A 15,437-nucleotide genomic window follows, 5' to 3' on the forward strand; every position below is an offset into this window, starting at 1 on the left:
AGCACAGAGTCGGACAGGACTGAAGTGACTTAGCAGCAGCAGCAGTGCTTTCTCAGGAGCTCAGGGGTAAAGAATCCCCCTGTCAATGCAGGAGATGTGGGTTTGATTCCTGGGTCAGGAATATCCCCGGAAGAAGGCAATGGCAACCCACTCCAGTGTTCTTGCCTGGAGAATCCCAGGGACGGGGGAGCCTGGTGGGCTGCCATCTATAGGGTCGCACAGAGTCAGACATGACTGAAGTGACTTAGCAGCAGTGCTTTCTCAGGAGCTCAGGGATAAAGAATCCCCCTGCCAATGCAGATGTGGGTTTGATTCCTGGGTCAGGAATATCCCCTGGAGAAGGAAATGGCAACCCACTCCAGTGTTCTTGCCTGGAGAATCCCATGGACAGATGCACCTGGTGGGCTACGGTCCATGGAGTCACAAAAAATTGGACATGACGTCCTAAACAACAACAGTGTTTGCTCAGGATAGTCTGAAACAGAACTCTTAAGTCTCGCCTGGATCAGGTACTCGATTCACAAATGACTGTTGAATAAGGAGAAAGGATTGGGCTGACTACTCTGCATTAAAAATAATTAACACTATTAACTATACTCTTGAAAACAGCATCCAATATGTATTTCTATAGGTGATGATTTCAATAAGGTTTTACCTAGTAAATTTATTATATTTCAGTGTTCATTTTATCCATTAAATCTTGGCTTTAGACTGGGAGTCCATGGGGTCGCAAAGAGTCAGATAAGACTTAGCAACTAACACTTTCACTTCCTTTAGATTCAACACTATTTCATAGCAGCAAAATGTAGAAACACCTGTAGCAGATACAGAATATTGGGACCAATCCTGAGAGAAACCATAAAAAATGGAAACATTTCCTGGATGATGTAATAAAATCAGGTCAGAGTAAATGCTTTCTCAAAGAAACACTATGCTGAGCTGTGAGGCAAATTGATGATTAAAGTGTAGGTATTAAAATTACTTCTTCAGGGAAGTTCAGTCATCTTCCTTAAGGCACTACATCTAAACAGAGGTAACACAGGAAGTAAATTTCACCAAATGATTTTATTATGAATGAATCACTGCAGTTGAATATACTGGACAATAATGGTGGAATTTAGATGCAAGTAAAGGCTGTCATGGAGAACCTACCTACCAATTACACATTTTAGCTACTAAACAAAGAATGAGTTGCTTACTAGTAAATACAGTATCTTAACATCAAGAGGTTAAACTTAAGGCTGTCTGTATATAAAGTTGTTTCTGAATCATCTTCATGAAATATTGAGGATAGTAATTGCCAGTTGACGTAGATGAGTTTTAGAGCAATGGACATGCCAATACAGAACTAGCATGACTGCACTCTCAGCATTTTAATACAGAGAATTTAAATTCTAAAGCCTACACAAACAAGCTTTCCGTAGGTTATCCTTTTCTAGCAGGCAAATCCATAAATGTTACTCAAAGTGAAGGTGAAGTCGCTCAGTTGTGTCCGACTCTTTGCGACCCCATGGACTGTAGCCTACCAGGCTCCTCTGTCCATGGGATTTTCCAGGCAATAGTACTGGAGTGGATTGCATTTCTTCTCCAGGGATCTTCCCCCGGGATCGAAGTTGGTCCTGCATTGTAGACAGACGCTTTACGTCTGAGCACCAGGAAGTAGATGTTATAACTATTCTTCAAAAACTTCAGTACTGAGAAACAGATCAGTGAAGGATTAGAGTATGTTTAACTGCTCACTCCAGTACTCTTGCCTGGAAAATTCCATGGATGGAGGAGCATGGTGGGCTACAGTCCACGGGTTCGCAGTCAGACACGACTGAGCGACTTCATTTCAACTGCAAACACTGAAGAAAAAAATCATTTATAGTTATCACTCATTTAAACTACACTAATGCCACAGTAGGGCTTTTATCTTCAAGACTCTTAAATGTTCATTTAACTGTTAAATATAGCTCTAAGATCTTTAGCTGGAATCTAATCCAGTTGTTTGGCCCACGTAGGACCAGCCTACTCAAGAACTCTACAACAAGCAGCCATCCCCTTACTTCCCAAGAGGTTTTGTGAACATCGTTATAAGGGTCTGTTTACACGAAGGATGCTCTGTGCTGGAAACCTCCATGAACACAAACGTGTGGACAGTTGCCAAGGAGACAGCGGAGGACCACTCGTGTGTGAACGACCGGGAGAGCGCTGGGTTGTGTATGGAGTGACCTCCTGGGGATACGGCTGTGGAGCCAAGGATTCCCCTGGTGTTTATACCAAAGTCTCAGCCTTTGTACCTTGGATAAAAAGGGTCACCAAACTGTAATCCTTCATGCAAATGTCAAGAAGATAGTATTTAAAGAATATGTTGGAAAATTTCCAACATTGGCATTTAGCCAGAGATGCCAACTAAGGGGAGCGGAGATTTTTTTGTGTTCTGTGTTGATAAAAGTGGTGTACCTCTTTGCTGCTGGAGAATGATGTGATCATTCTGGTTACAGATACCTCAGTGTAGTAATGACTGTTCTTATTTAGCACTGTTGCCTACCCAAATTAGTTTTATGGGAGACTACATTCGTTATTCTGTCTTGTCTCAATTTCTCAGCATTCTCCAGAGATTATTGTATATTGATTGTGCAATAAGGTTGTTTTTACATGTATTTGGATTGAGAACTCCTTTGTAACTCAATCAGTATGGTCTATATTCATATTAAGAGCCTACCTTTGACATAAAAAAAATACCCTTTACTATACTTACAATACACGTGGCAGTGTTTTCTGTTCATGTAATTTTTAAGCTGATTTTTTTTCCCTGAAGGTTGATAAGCAGTCTCCACAGATGAATCTTTCTGGCCTTTCACGAGAAAAGCATAAAAGCCAAAAAGGTAAAGCAATCCTATTATAAACAGACTGAACTAGGAGTATTATGTCACAATACATTTCTGAATGAAGCCTTAATACCAAGTCACTATGGCAACTAGAGAAAAACATTCTAGCTACCTTGTATATTGCTAGCACAATTTGGCTGATGACATTAAGAATATCTTCAAATGGTTTAATACATAACCTGATTCATCCACCATGTACTTGCCAACATTTATCTGATTACTTTTAATGACTTCAAATTTGCTGCTTGGTGAAACAAAAATTTCCTTCCTTAGCAGCATGCTCTTTTCTAGACCATGGTGTAAGAGCACCACCTATTGAAACTTTCTGGTAACTATCTGAAACCTGCAGATTTCCTGAGACTGTCCTGATAAGTGGAGGTTGATCAGTTGTGCTGACTCTTTGTAATCCCATTGAGTGTAGCCTACAGGCTTCTCCGTTCATGGCATTTTCCAGGGAAGAGTACTGGAGTGGGTTGCCATTTCCTTCTCCAGGGGATCTTCCCGACCTGGGGATCAAACCAGGGGAGACCCAGGTCTCCCGTGTTGCAAGCTTTATCCTCTGAGCCACCAGGGAAGCCTGCCATCCTGATACAGCCCTGTCTAATAAAGATTTTGTTGAGTTGCTGTGTCCTACTCTTTCCAACTCCAGAGACTGTAGCATGCCATGCTCCTGGTCCTCTCACTCACTCAAATTCATGTCCATTGTGGCAGTGATGCTTACCCGTCTCATTCTCTTCCTAATAAAAATACACAATTAAGAATGCTTTCCTGTCTGTAGTGTGGGAAAGCTCTCAAACAACTGTAATATTTAACGCATATGCCAGTTATGTATCAAGTGACTACGCACCTCATTGACAGCTTATAAAAGGCAGTAAAGATTTTTTATAGTATCCCGTTTCCAAATGGGTTAACAAGCAGAGGCCAATGAGACACTTGTAGGGTTTTCAGTCCAAACTCCAGGAGAGTCATAATGAAGACAAGGGAGTCTCTTTCCACCTAGTTTTGTTTCTCAAAGGAGTAAGGAATAGCTGCTTACTTTGCAGCCTTACTGGAGAAGGAAATGGCAACCCACTCCAGTATTCTTGTCTTGGAGAATCCCGTGGACAGAGGAGCCTGCCAGGCTACAGTCCATGGGGTCGAGTTGGACACGACTTGGTGCTGTCTTTTTCTTTCTGTGCAGCCTTACAGGGCACAAAAACTGTCCCAAGGCGTAAAGAATTGTATATAGAAGGGATAGATGCATAAAGACAGGTGAGTGCAAAACTACAGAATTAAGAATGCTAAGTAATCCTTTTAAATGGCTGATCATGAAGGGACCTTTCTATCCCCTTTCTCTTCTGCATCCTGTGTCCTTTTGTAAAGGGAGCTATGTAAAAACAGGTGCTTTATAATTTACTACTTTGCAGAATTGCAATGCCAAGCCATTATAACATTTTTCAAAGCACATTTGGTAAAGGAATAACTGTACAAGCATTTACATTTAGAGATGACAGAACTATAGTGCACACATGCATGACAGCCTGGGAAAAACACAGTGCAGGTGAGGAAAATTCTCATGGGCCATCCTTGTCATTATACTGCAGTGCTGGTGCAAACATTCATAGTGGAATTTTAACTATGTTACTGTTACTGAGTCCAGCCTCGCTCTGCCACGTGCATCCAAAATGAGGTGTTGAGGCAAGGAAGAGACTTAAACGGGGAGCCAGCAGACCGAGATGGCAGGCTAGAACCTCAAAGTGACCATCTTATTGGGGTCTGGATGCCAGGTTCTTTAATAGATCAGAGAGAAGGAAGCAATAGTCAAAAGGCAGAACAGAGAGGGAGATAAAGTGAGGAAGTGAAAAGGTCTCCAGTCTTGCAAAACATCTCCAAGGAATATCCAGGCTTCAGAAGTGTGTTAATCTCTTCTATTCACAGGTGGGCAAGGACCTCCAGGCAAGCCATTGAGTATAATAAAAGCCAAGCCAAATAAAATTTCCAACATGAGAGTCATAATTGGCTTCCTCCTTGCAACAACTAGACCAGAGATTGGTTTAATTAAAAGGTCAGACAGGTTACCTTCAGTTTTATCAACCTTGAGGTAGAATGTTCCTTCATAAAATATAACTTTTATTATAACTTTTTTCTTGTTAAATGACTTTTGAAGATCCAAGTGTCAACTGCACATACTAGGTGCTCCCTAAATACCATATACACTACTAGCTCATGTGACCACCCCCGGAGCTCCGAACAGTAGAACAGGCTGCCTCTTGTTCTCTATAGTTATCTATGCACTTATCAGACCTCAGTTTGATCCCTAGATGTGAAGATCCCCTGGAGAATCCCATGGACAGAGGAGCCTGGCAGGCTGCAGTCCATATGGTCTCAAAAGAGCTGGACATGACTTAGGGGCTAAACCATTCCCATTGTACCCATGAATCATTCACTCCTGGAACATTGTATGTACAAATCAAGCATTTTATTACATAAATAAAAGCAGCACACTTTTATTTTCTATTTAAATACCATACACGAGATTTAAAGTCACATTTGGCAGTGTACTGCAGGATGCTCAGACTTCACTCACATCACTTTGGATTTCTTGGTATATCTGCAAGAGAAGAAGCTCAGCTCAACAAGACTGATTTGTGTACATAGTGTTAAGATTTTAGCAGCTAAGCAGTTAGTCTATTCAGTTGGCTATTTAAATAACAAAACGCCAACACATGCCAATTCTGGCCTTCCAAATCCTTAGCTCTAAGAGTCTGAGATGCATAAAATAGGAACGTACCTCGTTATGCTTTCCATCGTCCACTGGAACAATTAGCTCAGCTTCCTAGAAACATTTGAACAGTAGTTTAATGTTTGCCAAATAACCCAGCACACTGCAAGTTTTTAAAGTGAATGTTACTTGTGCAAGTCAGAATCTGATACCAATTAAATGGTGACAGCTTTGCCAATAAACAAGAATATGCTCTTCCATGGCTAGGAAGGGAGACTGCCACAGCCGACAGGTCCCAAAGATACATGGAGATTCATAATCCCAGCAAAGACAACTACAGACACTACTCACCACCTGGATAAAACTGGCGGGTCGTCAGGATGCGGTGTTACTCTTCAGAGTCGCAGAGCAACAGATTCAAGATGGCCACATGGCGCCAACAGTACAACGGATGACCTTCACCCGAGTCATCAGCGGTACTTAACTTCTGCCGGAGGGCCCACGACCCACGCGCGACTGGCTTCCGACCGAGCGCCCGGGGCTGCACGTGGCCGCCCCGCTAAAGAACGAACATGAAGCTCACTCAAGCTTCTGAACCTAGACGTTTTCAAAGCTAACGCCGATCTACTACTACAAGACCGCTGCATCTCCTGCATCTTAAGCTAGGCCGAAAGGACGTGTTCCTTGTACTTTACCTCACAGAACCACCACAACAGACCGCCTCATCCTAAACCGGACGCTTACCGGACGAAAAAGGCCAGACTCGCCCGCACAAGCTCTCTTATAGCGCTGATGACCCCATTCCGGGGAGGAGCCGCGAGGGGCGAGGCCTACGCACTTGCTCCCTCCGCCCCGCCCTCCCAGCCCCGCCGCAGCTCCGCCCGCTCCGTTGGCCACCGGCTCCCTTGATGGCCCCGCCCCTTCCTCAGTGTTCCATCTTCCTCGCGCGTCTTACAGATCTGCCCCGCTAACGCGGCGTCTGACTTTGACGCATGCGCATGCAGGCCCCGCCCCTTCCTCAGTGTTCCGCCTTCTCGCGCGCCTTCTAGATCAGCCCTGCTAGCGCGGCGTCTGACTTTGACGCATGGGCATACAGAGTTCTCGCCCGCCCGGGAATCAGCTGTCGCCGGTCCGCTGAGGAAGATTGTGTTGTTTCTTGTATACTTAGCACAGTTACCTTAGAAGTCGCTGTTGTTGCCAAAACGCCAGGTTCGATAGTTCTCTTATTCTTAACCTTTTGGTAGGTTGATTTCTGTGGAACTATCTTTTTATTTTTTTTCTCTGCTTAAAAAATTTCGTATCTCCCGTAAGCTAGTCTCAGTCGTGCCCGACTCTGCGACCCCATGGACTGCAGCCCGCCAGGCTCCTGTGTCCATGAGATTTTCCAGGCAAGGATACTGGAGTCGGTTAGCCATTTCCTTCTCCACGGGATCTTCCGCAACCCAGGGATCGAAGCCGGGTCTCCTGTACTGTAGGCAGATTCTTGACCGACTGAGCCACAAGGGAAGCCCATAGCTTCCCTTATTCCACTGAAATTAAGTTTCTGAAGCACAGGTGTCAATGGTCTACAATCAGTTATTTTGTTTTTCGAGAGTCTGATTTTTTAGGAGTACTTGTACACATTGTCGAAAGCCTTGCCACACGAATTTGTACACAGATTAGGAGAAGAAAACAGGAGCGTGCGGGAGACGCTTTTTCGTGCGTGTGTGAACAGTTCCTCTGTTGCCCGCTCGCCCACAGTTAGCGTCTCCAGAGCTGCTGTTGACTCTTGAAAGAGCGCACCTGGGTCTTAACATCCGTGACTTACGTTTCTTTAAGGGTGAAAGTAAAGCATAGATCTGTTTTTTGTAAAAGGGAATTAAAGATATTTAGGAATACTTTTAGTCCTAGGCATGTGCATGGAGTAGGAAGTGGCAACCCACTGTAGTGTTCTTGCCTGGAAAATTTCATGGACCCAGGAGTCTGGCTGGCTGCAGTCCATGGGATCCCGAAGAGTCAGCAGGACGGAGTGAGCACTTGTGCTTGTTAAATGCCACTGAAATTTATTTTCTGTTTTCCCGTTTAGTTTTCACCGGGTGTGAAACAAAAAGGAGGATCTAGGTGAAGCTTTTACTTGGTAGCCGACAAGTTGGAGCACTGTGTGGCAGCCGTTGGCAGGCATACTGCTATCAAGAGGTCTGAACTTTCCAGGTGGCTCAGTGGTAAAGAATCATCCTGCCAGTGTAAGACAGGCAGGTTCAGTCCCTTGATTGAGAAGATCCCTTGGAGAAGGAAGTGGCAACCTACTCCAGTATTCTTGCCTGGGAAATCGCATGGCCAGGAACCTGGTGGTCTACAGCCCATGGAGTTGCAAAGAGAGGAACAGGACTAAGTGACTAAATAACACAATACCTGGCGAGTAAAGTGCTACAAAAGAGATCCCTGAAGCTTCTTGAAATTGCTAGAATTAGAGTAAAATGTCTTGTTATGGTTAAGGTTGGGAATGGACAAGTTTATAAGGGCATTATAAATTTTTAATTTGAAAGAGCTAAAGCTGTTCCTAAGGCTGACCTTATATCACTTTTTTCATCTTTACTCTTCATGTCGCTGTTGAATAGAAAGAGCTGTTGAATGACAATGCTTAAATTAGAAATCACAGAGGGGAATTTTGCCAAAATGGGTGTGATTTTTAGAATCTGTAACTGAGCATCTGTGTTATTTTGCTAAGGCTGATATGACAAAATACCACAGATTGGGTGGCTTAAACAATGGAAATTGCTTTCTCACAGTTCTAGAGACAAGAAAGTCAGATCAAGGTGTCCATAGGTTTGTTTCTTCAGAGATCTCTCCTTGGCTTTAGATGACCCTGCTTCTTCACATCCTGTTCTCTCTGTGCCTGTATCATTTTTTAAACTTTTTAATTGGAGGCTAATTACAATATTGTAGTGGTTTTTGCTATACACTGACATGAATCAGCCATGGATGTACATGTGCCCACTCCTACACCACCAGCCCGAACCCCTCTCCCACCTCCCTCCCCATCCCATCCCTCTGGGTTGTCCCAGTGGACCGGCTTGAGTGCCCTGTTTCATGCATGGAACTTGGACTGGTCATCTGTTTCACATATGATAATATACATGGCTCAATGCTGTTCTCTCGAATCATCCCACCCTTGCCTTCTCCCACAGAGTCCAAAACCCTGTTCTTTATATCTGTGTCTTTTTTGCTGTCTTGCATATAGGGTCGTCATTACCACCTTTGTAAATTCCATGTGTATGCATTAATGTACTGTATTGGTGTTTTTCTTTCTGACTTACTTCACCCTGTATAATAGGGTCCCGTTTCATACACCTCTTTAGAACTGACTCAAATGCATTCTTTTTAATAGCTGAGTAATATTCCATTGTGTATATGTACCACAACCTTCTTATCCATTCATCTGCTGATGGACATCTAGGTTGCTTCCATGTTCTAGCTATTGTAAACAGTGCTGTGATGAACATTGGAGTACACGTGTCTTTTTCAATCCTGGTTTCCTTGGTGTGTATGCCCAGCAGTGGGATTGCTGGGTTGTACAGCAGTTCTATTTCCAGTTTTTTAAGGAATCTCCACACTGTTCTCCACAGTGGCTGTACTAGTCTGCATTCCCACCAACAGTGTAAGAGGGTTCCCTTTTCTCCACACACTCTCCAGCATATATTGTTTGTAGAATTTGATAGCAGCCATTCTGACTGGCATGAAATGGTACCTCATTGTGGTTCTGGTTTGCGTTTCTTTGATAATGAGTGATGTTGAGTGTTTCTTAGCCATCTGTATGTCTTCTCTGGAGAAATGTCTGTTTAGTTCTTTGGCCCATTTTTTGATTAGGTTGTTTATTTTTCTGGTATTGTTGAGCTGCTTGTATATTTTTGAGATTAATTCTTCATCAGTTGCTTTGATTGCTATTATTTGTTCCCATTCTGAAGGCGGTCTTTTTTTACCTTGCTTATAGTTTCCTTCGTCGTGCAAAAGCTTTTAAGTTTAATTAAGTCCCATTTGCTTTATTTTTTGCTTTTATTTCCATTACTCTGGGAGGTGGGTCCTAGAGGATCTTGCTTGATTTCTGTCAGAGTGTACTGCCTATGTTTTTCTCTAGGAGTTTTATAGTTTCTGCTCTGACATTTAAATCTTTAATCCATTTTGAGTTTATTTCTGTGTATGGTGTTAGAAAGTGTTCTAGTTTCATTCTTTTACAGGTGGTTTTCCCAGCACCACTTGTTAAAGAGATTGTCTTTTCTCCATTGTATATTCTTGCCTCCTTTGTCAAAGATAAGGTGTCCATAGGTGCGTGGATTTATCTCTGGGCTTTCTATTTTGTTCCATTGATCTATAGTTCTGTCTTTGTTCTGTGCCTATATCTTTATAGCTTCTTAGAAGGACTCTAGTCATACTGGATTAGGGTCTGTCCTAATGACTTCTTTTAATCTTAATTACCTTTTTAAAGATCTTATCTCCAAATATAGTCATATTCTGGGGTACCAAAGGTTAGGACATCAACGTAATGAATTTTGGGGAGGCTATCTAAGCACCACCCATTTATGCTAAGCTATGGAAATTTACTGAAGATCTTAAAATGAATGTTTCCATCAGGTTACAGTGCAAAAACACTGAATGAATGAGAGAGCGCTCTTATATTTTGTTTATGCTTTTTTCTCCATCTTGGATGTCTTTCCATCTAGTTTTTTTTTTTTTTCTCCTTCCTGCAGTTGGCATATTAGTTTCAGTTGTACAACATAATAATCTGATATTTGTGTATATTGTGAAATCATCACCACAGTAAGTCTAGTTAATCTTCATCCTCATACACAGTTATAAAATTGTTTTTTTTCCCTTGTGGTGAGAAATTTTTAAAGATTTATTCTCTTAGTACCTTTCAAATATGCAGTACAGTATTATTAACTATAGTCACTGTGTTGTACATTACATCCCCAGGACTTGCTTCGTAACTGGCAGTTTATAGTATGAATCTATTGTTTTTTCTATTCCATACATCAGTGGGATCATGCAGTGTTTGTCTTTCCCCAATGTATTGCATCTAGCATGATACCTTTAAGATCATCTATGTTGTCACAAATGGAAAGATTTCATTCTTGTTTATAGCTTAGTATTCCCATGTGTGTGGATACACCACATCTTTCTTCATTCGTACTAATACATCAGTGGACACTTGGATTGTTTCTATATTTTGGCTATTGAAAATGCTGAAATGAACATACATCTTTTTGAGTACATGTATCATATACATGTACATATATCATTTTGAGTTCATGGTTTTGTTTACTTTGAGTAAATACCAGGGAGTGGAATTGCTGGATCACACTCTATATTTTTAATTTTTTTTGAGGAATTCCCATGTAGTTTTCCATAGTGGCTACACCAGTTGCATTCCCACCAATAGTGCATGACAGCTCTTTTTTCTCCACATTCTTACCAACACTTGTTTTATCTTTTTTGATAATGGCCATTCTAATGTGTGACGTGATACCTCATATTTTTGATTTGCATTTTCTGATATTAGTGATATTGACCATCTTTTTAGGTGTCTCTGGGCTGTTTGTGTCTTCTTTGGAAAAATATCTGTTGAGGTATTGTGCTCATTTTTTAATTGGATTTTTTTTCGATTGAGTTCTATGAGTTTTTATATATTTTGGATATTACCTCCTTATCAGGTCATATGATTGTCAAGTATTTCTTCCTGTTCCATAACCTGTCATTTCATTTTGTTGATGGTTTCCTTTGCTGTGATGAAACTTATTAGTTTGATGTGGTCCAACTTGCCTGTTTTTGCTTTTGTTGCCTTTACTTTTGGGATCAGGTTCAAAAAATCATCACCAAGACTGGTGTCTGGGAGCTTGCCACCTATTTTTTCTCCTAGCAGTTTTATGGTTTCAGGTCTTACATTCAAGTCTTTAATCCATTTTGAGTTCATCTTTGTGTATGGTGTAAGATAGTGGCCCACTTTTGATCTTTTGCACATGGTTTTCCAGTTTTCTCAACATCGTTATTGAAGAAAACTGTTCTTTCCTATTGTATAATCTTGGCTTCTTTGTCATAAATTAACTGTGTATATGTGGGGTTATTTCTGAGATCTCTGTTCTGTTGAATCTGTAGATTGCTTTGCATAGTATGGACATTAGAACAATATTCTTCCACTCCATGAGCATGGACAATCTTTTCACTTATTTGTGTCTTCAGTTTCTTTCATCAATGTATTATAGTTTTCGGTGTACAAGTCTTTAACCTCTTTGGTTGAATTTATCCCTAGATATTTTATTCTTTTTGATGCAGTTGTAAATGGGATTATTTTCTTAATTTCTCTTTCTGATGCTTTATTATTAATGTATAGAAATGTAACAGATTTTTGTTTGTTGATTTTGTATTGTGCAATTTTACTGAATTCATTTATTCTAACAATTTTTGGTGCAATATTTGGGTTTTCTGTATATGAAGTCATGTCTTCTAAAAGAGTGACAGTTTTACTACTTTTTTTTTTTTCCGATTTGAATACTTTTTATTTCTTTTCTTTGCCAAATTGCTCTGACTAGGACTTCCAATACTATGTTAATAATAGTGGTGAGAGTGGACATCCTTGTCTTATTCCTGATATTAGAAGGAAAATTTTCAGTTTTTCACTGTATGCTATTAGGTGTGGGATTGATATATATGGCTTTTATTATGTTGAAGTACATTCTCTTTATGTCCACTGTTGAGAGTTTAAAATTATAAATGGATGTGAATTTCCATCTGTTTTTGTCTGTCAATATTATATTCAGCTTTACTTTGCTTAAATATTTTTTGCTCTGTGAAACTTTTCATTACTTTATTACTCCAACTGGATTTTATTTTTTCCCTTTTTGTGACACTGTAGTACTTAACCAGCATGTTTCTTGTGGTATCCTAACTACATTATAAACTCCTGTGTCTTAACACTTATTTGAAATGCCTAGCATAGTGACTCATGTTAAATGGGCACTTAATTGCATTATCAGGTGCTTTGAGGTACTCAATATGTATTTCAGAAATTGAGTAAATTTTACATTTATTCTAAAAAGTCACTTATCTCCAGGAGATGGAATTTAGTTTCCCATCCCTACCCCAATACCATCTTGAATATGGGCTGTGCTTAGCAACTTGCTTTTAAAGGGCTCAGTTCAGTTCAGTTCAGTTGCTCAGTCGTGTCCGACTCTTTGCGACCCCATGAATCTCAGCACACCAGGCCTCCCTGTCCATCACCAACTCCCGGAGTTCACTCAAACTCATGTCCATTGAGTGGGCGATGCCATCCAGCCATCTCATCCTCTGTTGTCCCCTTCTCCTCCTGCCCCCAACCTCTCCCAGCATCAGAGTCTTTTTCAATGAGTCAGCTCTTCACATGAGGTGGCCAAAGTATTGGAGTTTCAGCTTCCACATCAGTCCTTCCAATGAACACCCAGGACTGATCTCCTTTAGGAGATCCAGGGGTTGGATCTCCTTGCAGTCCAAAGGACTCTCAATCTTCTCCAACACCACAGTTCAAAAGCATCAATTCTTTGACACTCAGCTTTCTTTATAGTCCAACTCTCACATCCATACATGACTACTGGAAAAACCATAGCCTTGACTAGACAGATCTTTGTTGGCAAAATAATGTCTCTGCTTTTGAATATGCTATCTAGGTTGGTCATAACTTTCCTTCCAAGGAATAAGTGTCTTTTAATTTCATGGCTGCAGTCACCATCTGCCGTGATTTTGGAGCCCAAAGAATAAAGTCTGACATTTCCGCTGTTTCCACTGTTCTACTCTCGGTCCCATCTATTTCCCATGAAGTGATGGGACCAGATGCCATGATCTTTGTTTTCTGAATGTTAAGCTTTAAGCCAACTTTTTCACTCTCCTCTTTGACTTTCATCAAGAGGCTTTTGAGTTCCTCTTCACTTTCTGCCATAAGGGTGGTGTCATCTGCATATCTGAGGTTATTGATATTTCTCCCGGCAATCTTGATTCCCGCTTGTGCTTCTTCCAGCCCAGCGTTTCTCATGATGTACTCTGCATAGAAGTTAAATAAGCAGGGTGACAATATACAGCCTTGATGTACTCCTTTTCCTATTTGGAACCAGTCTGTTGTTCCATGTCAAGTTCTAACTGTTGCTTCCTGACCTGCATATAGGTTTCTCAAGAGGCAGGTCAGGTGGTCTGGTATTCCCATCTCTTTCAGAATTTTCCACAGTTTATTGTGATCCACACAGTCAAAGGCTTTGGCCTAGTCAATAAAGCAGAAATAGATGTTTTCCTGGAACTCTCTTGCTTTTTTGATGATCCAGCGGATGTTGGCAATTTGATCTCTGGTTCCTCTGCCTTTTCTACAACCAGCTTGAACTTTACAGTAGAGAAATCTGGTAAATACTATCTAAGCTAGGTAAGCAATATTGATAAGACTGATAAGTCATATTGATAGTGCGAACCCTCTAAGATATGGTGACGACACTTTACCTCCTTCTGTGTTTTTCTTCCTCAAAGCCCTAACCTCAGTCTATCCATGAGAAAAGCATCAGCCAAAATAAAATTGATGGGTGTCTTCCTCCTGACTGGGCTGTGTGGTTTCTCTCTGAGAACTGCCGATAGCAATATGTCTTCAGGAAATGTGAAAATTGGACATCCTGCTCCCCAGTTCAAAGCAACAACCATTATGACAGATGGTCAGTTCAAAGGTATCAGTCTGTCTGACCACAAAGGAAGATACGTTGTGTTCTTCTTTTACCCTCTTGACCTCGCCTTTGCGTGCCTCCTGGAGCTCCTTGCTTTCAGTGATAGGGCAGAAGAATTTAAGAAACTCAACTGCCAAGTAACTGGTGCTTCTGTGGATTCTTACTTCTGTTGCCTAGCGTGGATCAAGGTACCCAAGAAACAAGGAAGACTGGGGGCCATGCACGTTCCCTTGATATCAGAGCCCGAGCACACCGTTGCTCAGTACTGTGGAGTCTTAAAGGCTGATGAAGGCTTCTCATTCAGGAACCTTTTTACTACTGACGATAAAGGTATCTCTCCACAGATTACCGTGAACGACCTTCCTGTTGGCTGCTCTGTGGATGAGACACTGAGACCTGTTCAGGCCTTTCCAGGTCACTGACACACATGGGGACATGTGCCAGCTGGCTGGAAGCCTCGTGGTGATACCAAGAAGCCTGATGCCCAGAGCAAAGAATATTTCTCAAAGCAGAAGTGAGTGCGGGGCCGTTTTAGGGCCAGGCTGCAGTAGGTGGCCTTGAGAACAAAACCTCTCTTGTACTGTTGTCATGAAAACACACCTTACTCTCGGTCCAGATGTGTGGGACAGCACTGGCCTTTCCTGCAGGGGCTGGGAGGCCAGCCTTTCTTCCTCTGAAGAAGGCCTGAGCTGTGTTATGGAGCAGGCTAGCTGATGTGTGCCAGAGAAGGCGATGGCACCCCACTCCAGTACTCTTGCCTGGAAAATCCCATGGATGGAGGAGCCTGGTGGGCTGCAGTCCATGGGGTCGCTAAGGACACGACTGAGAGACTTCACTTTCACTTTTCACTTTCATGCATTGGAAAGGAAATGGCAACCCACTCCAGTGTTCTTGCCTGGAGAATCCCAGGGACGAGGGAGCCTGGTGGGCTGCCATCTATGGGGTCGCATAGCGTCGGACACGACTGAAGTGACTTAGCAGCAGCAGTAGCAGCAGCTGATGTGTGCAGTACTAGGGTATCACTTTTGATCTTTTGTAGTTTTATTAAACTTGAACTGAGAAAAAATATCAAATTGATGGACATACTTTAGGATTCCCTAAACTGCTCAAAGCTATCATGCTCATGAAAAACAAAGTATGGAAAACACCGGAGGAGATGAG

At 41.8% G+C, this 15,437-nt stretch overlaps 1 protein-coding gene, 1 long non-coding RNA gene and 1 pseudogene across 3 annotated transcripts in view; 2 read left to right on the forward strand and 1 right to left on the reverse strand.

The window, feature by feature from the left end:
• PRSS12 (protease, serine 12) overlaps positions 1 to 3,341 on the forward strand; it is an 87,373-nt gene extending 84,032 nt beyond the window's left edge. The window contains exon 11 of one of the 2 annotated variants that reach the window (XM_018049183.1): positions 2,004 to 3,341. In XM_018049183.1, coding sequence (XP_017904672.1) covers positions 2,004 to 2,311 — 308 coding nt within the window. In that variant the 3' untranslated portion in view covers positions 2,312 to 3,341. The remainder of the gene's footprint in view (positions 1 to 2,003) is intronic. The other variant, XM_018049182.1, reaches the window with a different exon arrangement.
• On the reverse strand, positions 5,312 to 6,363 carry LOC102171315. Its single transcript, XR_310056.3, has 3 exons — positions 5,926 to 6,363; positions 5,644 to 5,688; positions 5,312 to 5,463 (listed from the first exon to the last, which is right to left on the reverse strand). It is a non-coding gene; the product is annotated as an uncharacterized LOC102171315 (long non-coding RNA).
• Positions 13,898 to 15,088, forward strand: LOC102171497 (annotated as a pseudogene).

This window comes from Capra hircus, chromosome 6 (genome assembly GCF_001704415.2).
Source record: "Capra hircus breed San Clemente chromosome 6, ASM170441v1, whole genome shotgun sequence".
NCBI lineage: Eukaryota > Metazoa > Chordata > Mammalia > Artiodactyla > Bovidae > Capra > Capra hircus.